Source organism: Eutrigla gurnardus (genome assembly GCF_963514095.1).
Source record: "Eutrigla gurnardus genome assembly, chromosome: 11".
Taxonomy (NCBI): domain Eukaryota; kingdom Metazoa; phylum Chordata; class Actinopteri; order Perciformes; family Triglidae; genus Eutrigla; species Eutrigla gurnardus.
The window spans coordinates 7,209,450-7,222,498 of record NC_139925.1 but is presented as its reverse complement, the minus strand read 5'-3'; the positions used below and the strand labels follow the sequence as shown (position 1 = coordinate 7,222,498).

The 13,049-nt window shown below is 42.9% G+C and overlaps 1 protein-coding gene across 2 annotated transcripts; it reads right to left on the bottom strand.

Annotated features, from left to right (window-relative positions):
- Nucleotides 1-94: 94 nt before the first annotated feature.
- ppp1r21 (protein phosphatase 1, regulatory subunit 21) lies at nt 95-12,879 on the bottom strand. Of its 2 annotated transcripts, none has more exons than XM_084021001.1 (22): nt 12,260-12,879; nt 11,120-11,188; nt 10,605-10,721; nt 10,290-10,391; nt 10,014-10,178; nt 9,864-9,922; nt 9,466-9,560; nt 9,162-9,214; nt 8,291-8,440; nt 8,057-8,158; nt 7,881-7,969; nt 7,660-7,796; nt 7,399-7,491; nt 6,726-6,853; nt 5,938-6,087; nt 4,964-5,056; nt 4,021-4,263; nt 3,576-3,611; nt 3,332-3,448; nt 2,565-2,663; nt 2,329-2,457; nt 95-1,713 (listed from the first exon to the last, which is right to left on the bottom strand). In XM_084021001.1, exons 1-22 carry the CDS (start codon nt 12,317-12,319, stop codon nt 1,684-1,686), a joined length of 2,316 nt encoding a protein of 771 aa, XP_083877127.1. In that variant the 5' UTR covers nt 12,320-12,879; the 3' UTR covers nt 95-1,683. The 2 variants fall into 2 exon arrangements, with proteins under 2 accessions (XP_083877127.1, XP_083877126.1); XM_084021000.1 differs by having other exon boundaries at nt 10,575-10,721; nt 12,260-12,878.
- Nucleotides 12,880-13,049: the final 170 nt, after the last annotated feature.

Sequence of the window (13,049 nt, the reverse complement as noted above, 5' to 3'; positions counted from 1 at the left end):
AATCCAAATCCGCTCCAACTCCCAGAAATTCTGCACAAAAAGTTAGGTCAGACAGGATCACTTAGAACCAGTTGAATGTTAAATACATGAAGCATTTAAATGTTGAACAAGCTCTTTATTTTTGTTTCACATAATTTAATGTGCTTTTGAACAGCTTACATTGTGAGAATACAAGTATTATTATTTCTTTAAATCGGTTTTGGGGGGTGTTGGCAAATCTTTATGATCAAAAGGTTTGCTGGCAGGTGTAGACTGGCAAATGAGGGTCTGAATGAACTGCTCATAACCACTGCTGGGCTTTTTTTCCCCCCTTTTCCTCATGTCTCTACAAGCCAAAGAGGTTCTCTTTTACTGTAAACTTTAACTGCACTCTGCCATGACTCGGGTTGTCTAATCACCAGTTGCAGTATAGGCAACCCCCTCTATGACATAGTAATCTGACTTTACAGAAGAAAAAGAAGAAAAAAAATAGTTGCAGATCCAAATTCCAAATTCTGTGGAAAATAAAAATGTGTAAACTCTGAATAAATGCCTTTGTGTTTATATATATATATTTTAGAAATTATACAGTACAATTATATCAGGATTTCAATTGTGTGTATTCACATTAACCCTTTTTTGTCCATACATATTACAACATGAATTTAGACTGTTGTGCCACACCAGGCTTCTGAGTGTACACCCACGCTTACTTTGGTGATAAAAACGACTTTTATAGAGTAACTTCACAGAGACAAACTGACAACATTTCACGAGCTCAGGCTTGTCCATCTTACCCTTTTCGTCTAGGTAAACACAATCAATCAGTGCGTCAGGGGAGACATTTCTTCTGGTATTTTCTCCACTCCCAAAGATCTGAAATGTTCCCAAAAATGAGGAATGAATTCAAGTGTGTCTTTTGTTAGTTGTTCATTCAGGTTTTAAAGCCCTTCTTTCAAGAAGCTTGTGATATATGCATGTGTTGTAAGGGCGATTATGCTGTATGTGGACACACGGGCCCTCGGAACAACTTGCGCAAATCATCTCAAATTTGATAGATAGATTTATATTTAAAAAAAAAATCAAAGTGTAAAACAGTACTCGCATGTTGTAAAGCCTGGTGCCATAGTCACATGATGAAACGACACTCTGCACACAAACAGCCACACCAACATTTACTCTGCTCTCCTGCTCCCACAGATAAGCAGTAAGAAAGCAGTTTCATTTTCTCTCACACATACGTTAAAAGCAGGAAACGCACACACGCTGACTCAACAGGGTTTGGTCTTCAAGTCTTGACTTCAGCGAGCAATACCCACTGTCCCGCTGTTTATCTCCCTCTGTCTCTTCTGGGGAAAAAGCCGTTTCTCTCCCATCCTGCTTTGGCCAAAAAAAGGTCAAGCAGCCGCTTCCGGAACAGTTTCAGAAAGCATTTTTAGCAAATGATGTGTTATAACTAGTGCCGTGACAAGGACAAAAAGGGGGGGGAAAAAGAAGCTTCTTCAGTCAAACAAGCCTCCACACATGTTCATTTGTATTCCCACTGTCGGACGGTGGAGGGATCTGAGGCTCATGTAGCCGTCCTGTGGTTGTGTGACAGTGGTAGTGTTGGTACCAGGATGTTACTGGGAGGCTCCACAGACCAGATCTCTTCTCAAGGGGGCCCTTTGTCATGCCAAAACGGAGCCAGTTGAGAGGGCGGCTCTAGCGACCTTTGTTCTTTTTGGCATTTCCCTGAAGAAAACAGAAGAAATAATATGAGATTCAGCAAAAAAAATATGTAAAATCAAGTAATTCCCTGGAATGGAACATTTTTAAGTAGCGTGTTGTGTTTAAGTGCAGTAGGTCGATAGTTCAGAATTTATTTTTTGCGTCGTTTCAAATTCTTAATTCATGCTGAGGCTCGTCTCCGGCCTTCCAGAGAAAATCACCACCCCTAACTCACTAACATGTTGCGTCCTGCAGCTTCCCAACACGCAGCCATCTGTGTGCACACAAGCAGCAACACGCACGCTTAAAAAAACGGGCCTCTCCATTCCTGCAGCTTTAACTTAACGACTTCTTCAGATGGTTCCAGCAGGTGCTTTTCCCATCAGGGCCAGCGGGCAACCACAACACCACCAATAACCTCCAAGTTCACCTCATAACTGACAGAAACTTTACTATGTCACATTTCACTGCTAAACCTGAAACGATCCTTCACACCACCCTGAAGCCACTGGATGTTTTTTTCTCACTCTGCTTCAACGATGGAGCTTTAAGATGTATTTAGAGACTGACGGCATGTGACAGCTGGAAACAAACCTAAGAGCAAAGTGCTTGAAATAAAAAGGATAAAAAGTGTCGTACCTTGCTGCCCAGTTTGAGCGTGTCGATTTCCTCTCTCTGCTTGCTCAACGTCTCATTCATGCTACACAGGTGGTCGCTCATCATGCTGAGCTGGTCTTCGTAGCTCCTCTTTGTTGTAGCAAGCTCGTCCTGTATGAGCGACACCACAGTTACAGTGAGAATGTCTTCTGAGTTGGGAGGAGGCTGATGTCTATACTTGGACAGGAAGCGCTTTTGGTAATGGGACTACATTTTACCTGCAAGCGTGTGATGTTCTGATTAGCCAGTTTGACCTCCTCGCTCAGAGTCTCCCGTGATTTTTCTGCAATGGCTAATCTCTTGGCCAAAGCTCGACACTAGAAATTTGGGGGGGGGGGGGGGGGGATAAAGAAAAGTTAACAGCTGCTGTCCCCTGATAGTTTGAAAGCACGTCTAGCATACTTTACAGATCTTTTTCAAAAGCTGAAATAAAAGGAGATATTTCTTCGAATAATGGGTATTTTTTTTCGACGATAGCTCCGAGAGTAAATGCACAGCTGAAAAAAAGTGACAGTTTAATACCTGAAAGCACTGACCCAAGATCAGGTGCGTTCCTGTTGCTAGGATACAATATGTGGATGACTGGCATACCGGTTAATCACAATGTGACCAGGTGTTACTTTGAGACTTATCTACATTCAGATCAAGCCTCACCGTAATACTAAAAATACAAGGTGGGGTTTCTCAGTACAAAAAAGGCAACACTATGGTAATAATGGAAAAACTTCCAGAGCACAAGAGGAAAGAACAGAGAAACAAGGTTAAACCTGGGTTCAGTTTCAGTGCTCTCTGTTCTCAAGCAAATTAAAGAAGCAGACAAAAATAGTACACATGAGAGAGCAGGGCAAATGGATGTTCTGCTCTAAATGTATTTGGGCGTAAGAGTTTCCATATCTCTTCCCAGATGACATGCAATGCAGTGAGGATGTGTGCAATGAAAAGGTCAGTTCCTTGCTATGAGAAGGAGCTTAGTTTGGGGCTTCACCTCTGAGTGAAAGTGCACAGCTTTGCTGTCAGAAATCTGGAGCTGGGAGGTGAGCTCTCCCACTCTGGCCATGTAGTGGGTCTTTATCAGCTGCTCCCTGGACTCCTCATCTCCCACCTGCAAACGCAGACACAACATGCTACTTGATGAGATGCTTTTCCCTCGGGGGTGTATTAGGATTTAAATGGTCTTTTCTTTAACAGCTCTTCATTTGAATCAATTGGTTAAATGTATGACAACTCACGAGATCAACGGTGGGCGTTGTGCACAACATGCCAACCTGGTGACAAGACAAAATAGAGACACATGTCAGGAACTTCATCACAGATCGGATGTTCTAAAATCCCCCTCAAGCACAGACAGGCCTCCACCAATGTTAGGACAAGCTAGCCAGATGGGAACAATGAAAGCTAATACGTAGGTAGCACAGAGACTAGTGAGTCAAACTGCTCTGGATTGTGACCACACTGTGCACGGACTTGCATAAACAACAGTATTCTTCCATTCTGCCGCATCAGCACATTGGAAGTCTGAGTTTTATTAAGCAAAAACGTGTGAAGCGTGGGAGCTATAAGATAGGAATGATAATACTCCCGTTGTTCAAGCAAATCAGACCCAAGAGCCATGGGCAGAGAATGTTCTCTGCAAGCGAAAACTAACAAGGAGAGCGGCCAAACCCGTTACCGTACCAGGCTGGTGCACAGCGTAGTCTCTTTCCGCTCCCTCTCTGCTTCCTCGTGGCTCGGCGGGAGCGTGCTGGCTGCAGCTGGTTGTGAGTTTGGACTTCCCCCATGAGCTGCTGCGAGCTGCGCTTCCAGGTCCACAATGCGCTGGTTCTCCTTTTCCAACCGCACCTTCCCCAGCTGGGCCTCGAGCAGCCAGTGCTCCTTCTCCTGCTCCAGCCGAGCAATCTTCTCCTGGCTCTGCTGCACCTGTAAGGAGGCCACCGGGGAGAGGAGAGGACAGTGAGCTTATGGGATGAGGCCTGAGCCATGGTTAGGAGAGGCTTAAGGGCAGCAGTATTTAGTATGGGGGAACTATATAACAAAGCAGTTTGTATTAAATCTTTGTGTAGAGATTCTTTTTAAAAGTTATAATAAAAGAAAATATGTAAAGGATGAGATCGTGAGGACTTAAGATTGTTAATTCCAAAACCTGCAGGGTCAAAAGGTCAATAAGCTCCATCTTTATAAATCAATTTTATGACTTTGTACTTGTAATAGTAAACTTTGTGCTCCAGTGACAAATTGGAGCAAGCTGATATCGACCAAAGGGCACATTTACAAAAGAGAAAGTAAACAGACACTTTGAACATGCTTAGCACAGAACAGGCTAGTACTTCACACCCTGTCCCTAAAGACCGTCTACACCACATCCAAAACACTGATATAAGACTCACATCGATGCTGCTCTTCTGCAGTCTCAACAAACCATTTTAGACATTACCTCCAGGTTATTATATAACTGCCTTGAGGGCAACCAAATCTGGCTTACACACTCACTCGTATGTTCATATCCACATATCCTCATTTAAATAATGATTAGGAAATCTATGACTAAGGAATGTTTTAATTAATCAATTCTGAACCAGCAGAAATGGGATAGACAGAGATTTTGAGCCAAAAGTCACACCTGCTGAGTGAGACCTTCCCTGCTCTCCGTGGAGCTGGTGAGGATACGGCGGTTTGACAGGGCTTCTCTGTATGGAACAGACTGCGGCCTGGCCTGGAAGAAGAAACAACACATATAATAGGAAAATGCACATTTATTAATGAAAAAAACATGCATCTCATATTTATTTTTATAGCAATATTCCTAAAAGCTTCTTCGGGGAACTTTAATTTTGTGTTGCTTTTGGCGGTCCCTGTGGACAAAAGCGGTAGTGTTTCTGCAGCACCGGATTCCATTCAGCAAACCTCTCATTTTACTGTTGTGGTTTTCCTGTGCCTCCCTTCGGTCCAGCAGGCCCAGGAGGCCCAATGCAGACTGGGCCTCCAACAGTTTGGTGTCGTTGTTGGCCCCCAGCGGGGACCGGTGAAGCTGTTCCTGGTCGGAGGAGGAGCCACCGTTACCGGATACAGAGCTCTCCACCTCCCACCTGAGCCCCGACTGCAGGTCAGAGGCGGCTGTGACGTCAAATGTGGGCCCGTATTTGGCAGACTGGTTGCTGCCAGAGAACTGATTTAATCCGATTTTCTGCAGAATCCCACCAGGTGGCCCGATGAGACATTAAAAATAACTACGGTATATAAAGATAGCCAATGTTGTCACTGATGGTCTTGTCGTTAGTATTGGACTAAGCCTTTTTCATAACTAGTGAAGTTCCTCAAAGTAACTTTAGCAAAGTCCTTCCCGTGAAAGTAAAAACAAGAAACTGAGTCACAAACCACAGGAACAAAACATGACTTTTAAATGTGAAGAGCTAAAAACCAGAAGAAATATATGAAATATTCACAAAAAAACATTTTTAATAGATGTTACGGATGTAGTCTTTGTATTCATAATGGCCCAATTTTCCTGTCTGGGGGCTTGAACTGAAAGGCTCAGTCGCACTTTGTCACGACTGCAGACCTGGGAATAATCAGCAGATTTAAGCATACACTAACCTGTTTGATAGCATGTATATAGGCAGCAGCTTGCTTCTTGTTGGCCAGCATGCTCTCTGCTTGCAAGGGGTTGAGGGGTCCTGTGCTGCCTCTTGGACTGTAGCCTGATGATGTGAAGAAGTCCAAGTTGTTGCTGAAGAAAGTGGCGATCTGCAACAAAACAGTGACATAATGTCCTGTATCATTAAAATAAAAGATGTTTGCAGCCTCCTTAGATAAAGAAGCACAAATGATGTCGACATGTCTCAAATACTCGGCATTCTGCTAAGCTTTGAATTAACCAGTGTGTTTTCAGAAGAGAGATGATTTCACCAGCAAGTGTCCAGGATGAGAAATGTCTAAGAAAATTAGCTTTTGCCTGCAGAGATGATCGCTCTCAAAATGACACACACACACACTCACACAAAGAGACACACACGCACACACACACACAGCCCCCCCCTCCATTCAGCACAGCAACCCACTGGACTGTGGCTCCCAGCAGCAGACACACTTCAGTCAACGCTTCACTTGATTCACAAAGAGAAATCATTTATCCCTTTACTCTAACGGGGCAGCAGCTGTGCAAACTGTGAGTTGGAGACGATCTTTGAACATTGAACCGTTGCCCACCTGAGTCCTGTCGTTCCGTGGTGACAGAATTACCGACGTGATCCAGTTGCAGGGAAATCTAACTGCTACTTACAGTTAAGGTGCCGCGCATCACAGCTAGCAAATGCCACACGCTGTTTGAACATACTACATGGGGAAAATAAACCTGGCGGCTGGCTGCCCCCTGTTGGCCGTACCTTGCCGGTGCTGCTGGTCAGAGAGCCCAAAGATCCCAGCAGGCACTCTGTGGTGGTACAGAGCTTCTGGGTGATGGTGGGGAGCTCCTGCTCTAAGCCAGCCTTCTGGTTGTAGTGCTTTGACATCTCTAGACAGGGAGGAAACAGAACCGCAAGAGAAGCATTTACAGCATCTGTTGGCTTTGAGTCAGCTTCACCATCTACACATGATGTTTTTAATCATCTTTTGAGGTGATCAAGAGGCAGCTGTTTTGCGACGCTCCCTTCGTAAGTGCGAATGATGTGTTACAGATGTGTTCATTCTGTAAAACGGCATGTCTTTAGTGTATATTTGTCCACAATCACTATCCCCACAAGAGCCAAGATCAAGAGCCTCATTACATGAAACCTATTTCCACTCCGTTAAATGTGTCAGCTGTGCACCTAAGTGACTCTTCTCTGCCAGAGAGCATTAAATTATGCAGCCATTTCACATCGCATTGTTGTAGAAGCAGGATATTTACACTCCAAAAACTCAGCTGGTGGTATTGTCGTGAAAACAAAATGTTTTTTTTCCAACTTTTATGAATGGATACAGCAGTGAAAGGTTACGCGAGGGAACCGCTGTGCTGTGTCACACTGGTTGTGAATAGCTCTGGATTTAAAAAAAAAAATGGCTGACGGTGCTGCTCACCTTTAATGGCGTCGTGAAGACTGTGTAGGGAGGCAGCCAGCTGGGTGAAGACAGCTGAGGTGCTGCTCTGTGGCATGGCATCCTGCCGAACACCTGAGACACATTGCACACATTTGTAAAACAAGCATATTGTCACACTTCACAGCAGCACCTGTTCTTTCCACAAGAACTTTTAAATATTTGAAAGGAGGAAAAAAAAAAAACATCAGCTGTATGAACTAATCTTTGACATAAAGGTATGTATTTTCCATGTTAACCTACTGGGTAAGGCCAAAAGGTTAATGTAGCTCTGCAGCTTCTCAAATACAGAAGTTACTCTCTTCACGTCACTCTGCAGCTCCTGGTTCTTCGCAACAAGCGCAGCAGTGCATAGAGGTGTGTCACACTCTTCTTCAAGGCTGAAAAGAGAACAGGAAGATCAGTACAGCCTCCCCTCCTCTTCTTCTCTCTGTCACACACACATAAACGGACACAGCGCTGACCTTTTAAGTTGGTAGGGAAGAATCTTTTGCAGAAAGTGGGTGTATGATGAGAAATTATCTGCGAAGCTCTTCAGCTTGACCACAGTCTCCTTCAATTCAAGAAAAAAAAAAATGGTTGGCTATAAGCGTGCATCATCAACAAGCCCACACAATGTCCCTGTCCAAAAACCACTCACCAGTACTGTGACCGTGTCCTCTGTGATGCTTTGGTGTAGCTGCAGAAAGCCGTCCTCCAGGGGGCGCACATAGGCTGCATTCTCATGTAGATATTGAGAAAACTAGGCAGAGAGAGAAATCATGCATTTAAGTTTCTACCATACATAGGTACAACCACAGCCACAGTCTTTTATTGTGTGTGTTCTTGTAAATCAGTTATTTGTGTGACATTTCTTGTGTGCAGTTTGCCTCACCTTCTGGTTAAGAGGGGAGATTGGCTCAATGGAGGAGTCCAGGGGATAGATGTGTACTCTCTGTTCTGTGTAGGAGTGGAAGTTCAACAGAGCAGCCACCAGGTCTTGAATGAAGCTCAAGGCCTGACCTGCCACATCCCGGGATTTAAGCTAAAACCACAGAAAGAACACACAACCCACGCACCCAATGTTTTACTCTGGTCAGAAGAAATTCAGCTGGATGAATGGATCTGTGACATATGGTATCTCAAATTTTTGCTGCCAAACAATCCATTAATTGGATGAATTGATAAGCCAATCAAAAGGAAATGAATCAGCAAACATTTTGACAACTGACTCATAATTCAAGTCATTTTTAAGCAAAAAAATATCAAACTTTTCAAGGACCAGCTTTTAAATTGCTTAATTTGGTAAAGTGTCTTTGTCTAATAGAAAGTAAGTTGAATGGCTTTAAGTTTTGGACTGTTGCTCTGGCAAAACAAGCATCTACACTCTTCAGTATTTCGTGATATTTTATTGACCACTTGATGATTCGAGAAAATAATTTGCAGATTAATCGGTAATTTAAAAAAAAGAATCAAGCACTATTACTGACATTGCTGAATTGATTCTATTAAAAGAAAAAGTTGAGAATAGTTGAGCATTATTGTCTGAATTCTTAGTTATTGATTAATAAATGAAACATGTAATTTTTTTTGTAAAATGTTTATAATGAGAAAATGTGGTTTTGAGAAACTACAAATTCTGTATTATGGAAACAAATAAAACAATAAAACGTTACAATTCGTGGGGTAATATAATGGTAATTTTAGACAAAAATAAATAAGCTGCAAGTATGCTAATGTGTTTAAAAAGTTTGTTTATTACTCACCTGGTGCCGTCGATTGTGTGGTGGCACATTGAGGCTGTTGTAGTCACTACATTCTGCAGGGCAGGAGAGAAAGGCAGAAAGAGCAGATCCTCAGTCCTTACACTGAACCATATTGACTCGACAAACATAGCTTAAACGGTTTAGCCTCCTGCCTCCTTGCGTGCAATATTACAGTTTGGTGTAACATTGCACTATTTACTCCCGGGCAGAATGGTGTTATGGCGACAGAGACATAAATGTTCTCAAACAGATGTCTGCTCTGTAGCAGACTGTTTTTTTTTTTTTTTGTGCGACAGATACTCACTGGTGTCATTGAAGGGCACTTTCTCCTGGATAACACTGCTGCTTTGTTTGACCTGTCTGTTCAGATCTGACTGGCAGCGCCTCAGTTGCTGCTGACTGTAGCAAGAGAGCAAAAGATATTGATTACTTTGTGCATTTTTAATCGGTAAAACAATTTTAATAGGGTTTTAGAATCACAAATACAATAGACATGCATTATTTGTAATATATATATTGACATTTTGTCAAAACTTAACCACAATTTCAAAATCATTTTTTTCATGTTTGTCTTGTATCCACCAGGGGAGTTTACTTGAACTATGCTGTCACTACATACATATGTATTTGTACTGCATACATGCAAGTCACCCTTTGGTTTTCTGACACAGCATCAAACTGTGAATAAAAAGAATGATTTACCACTCTTCTGTCCGCAGTCTGCACTCTTTTGCTTCCCTCTCCAGAGTCTGTGCTTTCACCTATCCGAAATGGGGAAAAATAAAACATTTTAATAAACTTTAATAAAACTTCAAATAACATCACGTATTTCATCCTCCCATTCGTGCTCACCTCTAAACGTGCCTTGTCACTCTGCAGCCGCTCAATTGTTTCCATGTACTTAGCGGTGAGTCCGTCCACGACAGCTTGATGCTGATCGGAACCTTTTTCCAGCTCCTGTAGTCGCGTCGACAGCTCAGCCTCCTGCCTCCTGTGCTGCTCACCTGCTTCATAAAACTAATGTGTATACAGCAGAAAACGGAGCCATCACATGCATGGCCTCGCCAGCGCATTAACTGCACATGCAGAAGAATGACAGACAATTATAAGCACAATGTGGCTGCTTACTTGGATATGAAGTCGCTCGTTTTCTTCTATCTTTTTCTGCAGGTCCTCATCGAAAACACTCTGGGTCTCCAGACCATGCTGCGAGGGAGAGTCTGCTTTACTCTGGAGGAGGTAGAGATAAAATAGGGGCTGTTAATCGTGATCTTTTGATGTTTAATCATATTTGAATTTGCAGCTTTCAGAATCAAATTTTTTTCAAATTTGCTTTTGATTGGAGGCTATATGAACACATTCCGTTTCCTCTTCCCAACTGTATAGCCTCTCCCTGATTCCCCTCATGATCACCTTCCCCTTTTTGCCCTTGGCTTCACTGACAGCTAGCTCCTCTTGAAGCAGCTCCACCCTTTTGGCCAGCTGTTGGTTTCTAAAGCTGAGACTGTCCATCTCCTGCTCCTGCTTCCTCAGGCTCTGGTCCCTCTGCTTCAGCTGCTCCTGATGAGGATAATTAAAAAGAAAAAACATGTTGGGCATAAACTTGCTGTACAAATCTTTTCAAAAACAAGCACATTATGTAGATCACTTCCTCTAAATCACAATGATGTGACTCTATGCACTCTTGCAGAGCTAGCTTTGATTGGAAAAAAAAGGCTTGCTGGCAAATATGCTGAGATTATGCAACTCCGGCGCAACTAGCAGCATTGCAATAGTAAGATTAGGTGAACATCTGGGTTTAGACAAACAAGATATCACTGAATGATGTAATGTGGAATCTCCAAAACATTGTAATTGGGGCTTAATTGTTTAGCCAGAAACATGAGTAAATTTGTATATCAAAGCTGTGGATTGTAATTCTAACATTATTATTGTTTCTGTTTCATATGTAACTTTACCTTAAACGAGGCAGAGTTGGCTTGCTCATCTACAACTGCCTTCTTGAGCACCTGGTTCTGGGCACGGAGCTGTGGAAACATACAGAATATGAGCTATAATTGAGATACAACGGCACTTTACAGATAAATTATAATGCAGCATCTTGAAAACACATTTGTCTTTCCACAGAAAATCACTGTCATATATTTGTATCTGGTTGCTGTCTATTTCTTCCCACAGCACTAAATCACAACATCAGTGCCAAACACTTTCTCGTGCCACTGATTTAAAACTGCAAAGCGTCGTCTGTCATCTTATTTTGCACAATATGCAGAGCATAAAACCAAATGTTCTTTGCTGTACGGCTAGTGGCCTTTAAACACAATCTTAATTCAGCATAATGGCAGTATGTGTGACAGCTACTTCGTCAGCACTTCCTGAGCAGGATATGGTGCTTGGCTAACGGGGAGATGAGAGTTGAACAGGAAACAGCACACGCTCCCCGTGATGTCAGCTGACACAGAAACAAAGGGCACTTATAGCTCACAAGAGAAAACGCAGACTCACAGGCTTTACTGTCACTTGTTAACAAATTAACCAAATGTTAATAGCACTTTAACATGACGTGTTTACTAGATAGTTTGCATGCCAAAATCCTGACATATCTGGTGCTATATTACAATATCCTATCAGTGTACACTGCCAATTTGTTTATTACTCTACTTTCTGCATGAATTTAAACCCCACCTTCATGACAGTAACATTGTCAGTTTGTGTTCAAGGAAAACTGTATGATCATTTCTAATAAATACACTCACAAGGAAATATATTTCAACAGCAACACAAAATACATCTTCCAAAATATTCATGTCTCAACGGATATTTAACCTTCTTGAAGGGAAGCTTATTGCATGGATGTTGCATTAACAGTGCATTCCTTATTTAGTTAAGTTTAATAAACTCCAGGTTTTTGAACTGTCAAGAGTCCAGTGTTTTATAACGCTATCAGGTAGCATTGGTCGTTGACTACAGGTGCATATCGACCTGTAACCGATGCTAATAACACACTGGACGCTTCTGAGACCAAGCCTCGTTAATAACTGTGTATTTAACTTTCACGTTACTTTATTGGACATTAAAACGTGTGGCAGCGTCTTTACCTTGGAGTACTCCTGCGCCAGCTTGCTGTATTTCGTCTGCAGGTCTGTCACGTTAGCCATTGTAGCCGGAAACGTCAACGTTGTCCCGTCGCTATAACGCCGATGCTAGATAACGGTATCCCCGCTTAGCTGCTAGCTGTAACAGTTAGCTTGCCGGCTGCTTGAATCGTTGGCGTTGGTTGAGCTAACCTGGCTAACTCAGGTTAGCTAGTCCACCGCTGTTACCAAGTATTACAGGGCGGCTCGTTCGTTGGTGAAACTAACCTCGGAAACATTGTCACAGGGGAACGGTCATGAGTCCCCCGGAGAAACAAGTCATCTGATTTGTCTTAAAAACCGGATGTTATTCCGACTTTGACAGCGACGCTTTTTTGAGTTAGCGGTGACAAGCGCTCGCTAGCTAGCTTGACTAGCCAACAGCTAACTAGCTATGTAGCAAAACAAATCCCGACAGCGAGTAACACATGTAGGTCATGTGACGCGACAGCAGCTTCCGCAAATCGTCCTACTTGAGCGGGCGTAGCTGCTGCTGCTGCTAAGCTAGTCACGCAGTCTTGACAATCCATTCATCCGCGCGAATACTTTCATTTTCCACCCATCAAGAATCTCTTCCTCGAATGAGATCCGACCGGAGACACACAAGCACAGAGGTCAGAGGTCACCAAAAAAAAAAAGACGTGCGCTGTTGTGAGCAGGGCGCCGTCTAGCGTTCGGAGATCTCGAGAGGCAAATTAGATAAATTGATCACAGTAAATTTATCTGGCAGTATTAATTGCAGGTTCAGCAGATA

Bases quoted from the DNA above. Each gene is read 5' to 3' on its own strand.
- ppp1r21 (XM_084021000.1), bottom strand. From the start codon at position 12,319: ATGGCTAACGTGACAGACCTGCAGACGAAATACAGCAAGCTGGCGCAG. The intron at 6,854-7,398 runs GTGAGCAGCACC...CTCCCTGTCTAG, and splicing joins TCTTCACGACGCCATTAAAG to AGATGTCAAAGCACTACAAC. The intron at 3,612-4,020 runs GTACGGTAACGG...TCTTGTCACCAG, and splicing joins CTACGCTGTGCACCAGCCTG to GTTGGCATGTTGTGCACAAC.